General features: G+C 36.3%; 1 protein-coding gene across 1 annotated transcript; it reads left to right on the top strand.

Moving 5' to 3' along the window:
• The first annotated feature begins 374 nt into the window (after positions 1-374).
• On the top strand, positions 375-1,127 carry LOC149232813 (uncharacterized). Its single transcript, XM_089376577.1, has 3 exons — positions 375-508; positions 597-699; positions 805-1,127. The coding sequence occupies exons 1-3, from the start codon at positions 448-450 to the stop codon at positions 1,055-1,057; spliced, it is 417 nt and encodes a 138-aa protein (XP_089232703.1). The 5' UTR covers positions 375-447; the 3' UTR covers positions 1,058-1,127.
• Positions 1,128-5,164: the final 4,037 nt, after the last annotated feature.

The following is a 5,164-nucleotide window of genomic DNA, read 5'->3' as shown; positions in this document are numbered from 1 at the left end:
GCAAAGACTCAAACACGGCCGAGAAAGAATTATGTCGTAAGCAGGGCTTCGATCGCAAGAAAACAAAGCATATTATTCAGGGTAACCCTGTCATGTGTTTCTCGAAAATAAGGATTGAACCAGAAGAAACTTCGAAAATAAGGTTTGAACCACAAGAAACTTCAATATTCCACCATTACTACTCAACAATGGCTCCTGTTGAAGTTAATGGGGGAGTACCTCGCTTTCGTATTGGATGTGAAAAATGTCTGAAGTTTCAGATTATTGTAAATGTGGAATATGTTTTACTTGGACGCCTGAAAGAATCTGAAACACTTGAGACTGGAGCCTCGGCATTATCTCCTTATCTATACTATTTATTTAGCTACCACACAGTGGTTAAATACATCGTCCCTCTTCCTTCATTCATGTGAGTTGAAGGTCCAGAGGTCGAATCAGAGGAACGCCATGTCTGAGAGCAAGACTCCACAACCACCTGCAGGCTACCCGGAAGGATATCCTCCCCCAGGTTACTGTTTTCTTCTTTCACATTAATGCTTTTGCTACATCATCAGACATTATTTTTATTTAGGTTATAATGATTGTAATGTTCTCAGGGTACCCCATGCAAGCTCCTCAGCCACAGTATGTTAAAGTCCCTGCTGTAACCAGGGAGAAGGGCGGATCGAAAGGATGTATGCGCGGATTCATAAAAGGATTGTAAGATTTTCATTCAACAGTTTATCATTCAGTGCATTCGTCCATTAGTAGCAGGTTACATGTATGCTAAATGATTGTGTTATTTGTTTGTTGGTGGATTTGTAGCAAAGAAGCTATATGCTGCTTGGTCCAGTTTCACAGCCTGGGCCTGGGCCAGGACCCGTCCCAGTTATGTTGTCCGTGCGGGAACTGTTGCACATCACCATGTTGCTGCCCCTCCGGGAACTGTTGCACATCACCATGTTGCTGCCCCTCCGGGAATTGTTGCACATCACCATGTTGCTGCGGAAAAAAGCTCCCGGAATGGTGCCCGTGCGATGCATGCTGCGCACCGTGCTGTTGTTGTTGCTGGAAGTGACGGAAAAGGATTGGATCTATATTATAGAAAATAAGATGAGATTTTTATTATTGAAACAGATGATTCTATATGGGAGATAATCCTTTTTTTAACTTGAAGAAATGTATTTGGAGTAGCTTTCAGCTGTATATAATTTTGTTTGGAACACAAGACTTGTGAGCACCAAATCTCTCCAACCACATCTTACGGACTTATATTAATGATATTTATCTATGTAAACAAACAAAATATTGACTTTAATTACTATGAAGCATTGCTTGTTTATTTTTATTTATATATATACTTAAACGTATGTGGGTGATTACAGAGATTGGTATTCGGTTTCTTCCTTGGTTATATACAAATTTGAATTTAAAATTTTATTTGAATCAAAAAGTGTCTTAACAGACCACCCTCACCATCTATCCAAGACCCTAGACTCTATTTTATGTAATGTTATATATATTTTTCATAATTAAAATAACAGCAGTCAAATTATTTTTAAAAAATATAATAAACTAAAACATACACATATATATAAATATATATTTTAAACCAGATTATATCTATTTTGATTTAAAATTTATCAAGTACAAAAAGAATTATATCTTTCAAAATATAAATCTCTTTTTTAAATACAAAACTTGAAAAATATTTACAACTCTAAAAATCTGGAAAATTAATGAATCGAAACTAATAATACCTAATACCTCAAATTTTTATACATAACAGTTCATTATTATAATAATAACCCATAAATTTATTTAGTTATTTTTGCTAACTCATTATTATGATAAATATTGTTATTGTAAACCTCACATAAACATTTTAATCTCATAACAAATACCGTTAATACGTTAATTAATTAAACGATATTTAAATCCAGATTCCTTGCACTTTGCACTTTTTTTTTGTGGAGTTGTCTATAATGCGACTTTTTGAAGATTCCGGCGCCGGAATCCGGCGGAAGAAATGAGGTCAAATCTTGATTTCTTGCAGTTAAAATGGTTTTTTAACTGCATATTTGGATTCAGCACCCTGAAAAACCCCTGGGACGCTTTCATTGTGCAGAAACTAGCTATCAAACTTGCGATTCCCATAATTCCTGCCGGATTTCGACCGGAAAATTCCGCCGGAAATACTTTCAAAAAGTCACGTTATAGACAACTGCTTTTTTTTTAAATGACAAATGACATTATGTACAAAATTTTAATGACCCATAAGCTTATAATATTATTCAATATAAAATTTTATAATATTATTTAATCATTAAATGGGAAATGCCATGCAGTAAAACTTTAACGATTCCATACCAACCTTTATTAATCTTTCATTTTATTAAGGCTTTAACGATTCCATTCCGACCTTTATTAATCTTTCATTTTATACGATTCCATTCCGACCTTTATTAATCTTTCATTTTATTCGACATCCCCACCTTCGGGAGGAAGAGTCACGACGAAAAATTCCAAATCACTTATACTGCTTGGTTTTTGGTAATCAAATATGCTGCTCCTTAAAGATATGCCTTTGTCGCATAATACTCACTTATGACGTGTTTGTATTGGCCCATGCTCAGAACTGAAACCCTAAAAAGGCCCAACATAACCATATAACATGTCAGCTTTATCATTAGTTTTGACGTTCAAGCACCGTTCTTTAATGATTTTTAAGGTTGACATATGTTTCATTTATTTGGAACTTTTTAGAGACTAAAGTCTTCGCTATCAAGGAGTTCGCCAATTAGGCTACCTCACGTTGGCTCTGGTTATTTAATGCTATGTTGTTGGTTTTCCTCACGTATTGAACCCAAGGTTTAAGTGCCTTTGTTGCCTTATTAGTCTTTGCTTTCAGCCGGACTATAGCGATTGCTTCATCGTTGATCACTAACGCAAGTTTAATGCTCGGAGTTTTATTTACTGAAATAAGCAAAGTTTTTGGGTCGGAAAATATTCGACCTCTTATTACATATTTCACTTGGCCCGATGCAAATTTTTTTTGGTAATATCATTTTAACCAAAATCTGGTTGAGGCAAAGTTTCGTTGGTTCAAATTCATTTATCCAAAGTGACCCAAGGTTTTTTTTAACGTTAGTTGCGTAAACCTTTGTCCAAAAATTGTTTGAAATGGTGATTACAGCCTATTAGTGTCGACTACCACGATTGTTTACACCTGCTTCCACTAGAGAGTTTGAAACTGCCACGATTGTTTACACCTGCTTCCACCACTAAAGCTCCGCTGAAATGGTGATTAGAGCTCTTACTGCGGGTTGCAGACTAGGGTGGTGGTTGTACATCATTCATCGACAAACATCAAAAAAATTATGACACAGACAAGAACTAATTATTATAAAATTGAGATAATCTCGAGCTTTGCGAGAGCTCTAGTAATCATATTGATATTGCACCAAAGGAACACAGGAAGATGAGAAGAGATAATATATTCTACAGCTGTTGTAGAAGGTGTACGTACTTTGGAGGCTCCATGTATGTGTTTCAAGCCATTAGCAGTGCAAGAGAGAAACTTTTAATTGCTTGGCTTGCTGGTGTTGTGTGCCAACTGCACACATCGAGCTGGGCCTCAAGCATGGAAATCCAAAATGCACCCACACATGACACGATTTCTTGAACTAACTCGTACGCTTGTTAGGACCTTCCCTGGCATCCGTAGTAGCTCCTTTGTTTCTTTCTTTATTGCCTTCCCTGCCCTTGATTTTGTGTTCGTCAAGGACGCTAGAAGGTAAGAACCAACCCTTCTACAAGTAATATCTCTTCAAAGGGAAGTAGCGCAACTGCAAAATATTTTGTAGCAAATATATGAAAGCAAGTAAAATGGATACATTGGTAAGTTATTTAAAATTATATAGTGATTTAACATCCACTGTAATTACTAGAGTATGCATTTCATGTAACTACAAGTGGAATACAACAACATTTATGGTAATTGAATATTTGTATTGATAGTTGCAATTTTGAGAATGCCAAATTTGAGATTTAATTTTATTTTTACAAATAATGAGTTTCAGGAAATTCAATCTACCATAAATTAAATACATACACTTAACCTACGATAGATGAAATATGTACTCTTGACCGCAGCTTGTAGGGGGCCAGACTTGGCAGGCTTTTAGATGGGCACGCACATGTAACACACAAGTCTAGGCTTCATCTTCCATGAGAGAAAGCTTTCAGACACCTGGCAGGCTTTTAGAGGGGCATGCACATGTAACCCACAAGTCTAGGCTTCATCTTCCATGAGAGAAAGCTTCCAGACTCCGCCAAGACTAAAAGCTTTCACGCTACATCCACCAAGAGTGAAAGCTTTCCGTTTATAGAGTCTCATCTAATAAACCAATGTTCAAAATTTTTTCTACAGAGAGCATTGTAGTGGTAGAAAGTATCTGAACCCTTGCCCTAACCCTAGCCTAACCTTCTTGAATAAGCATTAGATGAAGGGTTATGTTAATCACCTGGTAAATAAGTGAAATTGCAGTAACATCTACGTTAGCATATCCAACAACAAAAGTAGTTCAAGATCAATAACTAGTGCAAGTCGTTGATTCAATTTTAGCACCTATAAAAGTGTTCATTTAAGCGGATAACATAATAGTTCATATAATAGTTACAGTAGAGTATCACTCACTCACACAATTGATCTGCCTCACCGAGTTCAATGAAGTACTCGGTGTTGTTTCAAAGTTGTCCATTCATCTGTGCTTCCTCTACACTATCAAAGAACCATATCAATCTCCAAATGCGTTAATTCTCTGGCACAAAGAGTTCAAAGCCACAAATGTTTAGTAGGGGACATTGGATTAAAAACTAGACTCCATGTCATTACCTTCCGTTCTTCATTATATGGACTATTTGGAGGTTTAGAAACTCTAAAATTTTTGAGACGAAAGAGCCAGTGGTTAGGGAAGCCACTCTTCAATTTGTGACATACTAAGAAGAATGTGGAATTAGGACAAAAAACACATAAAAAAAATGCCCAAAATCAAGAATATTAGCAAAAATTCCCCTTATGTTTTTTTGATGGGGCCTGCCAACACAGGAAATGTGGCTGTGGTGCATACATCATAATTGACACTAGCCATTTCTACCACTACTAGTGGGAGGAGGTACAAGA

Source organism: Pinus tabuliformis, chromosome J, assembly GCF_031772625.1.
Source record: "Pinus tabuliformis cultivar Carrire ecotype Pingquan chromosome J, CPIR1, whole genome shotgun sequence".
NCBI lineage: Eukaryota > Viridiplantae > Streptophyta > Pinopsida > Pinales > Pinaceae > Pinus > Pinus tabuliformis.
Note: the sequence above shows the minus strand (reverse complement) of the source record. Positions and strands in the feature narration are given on the sequence as shown.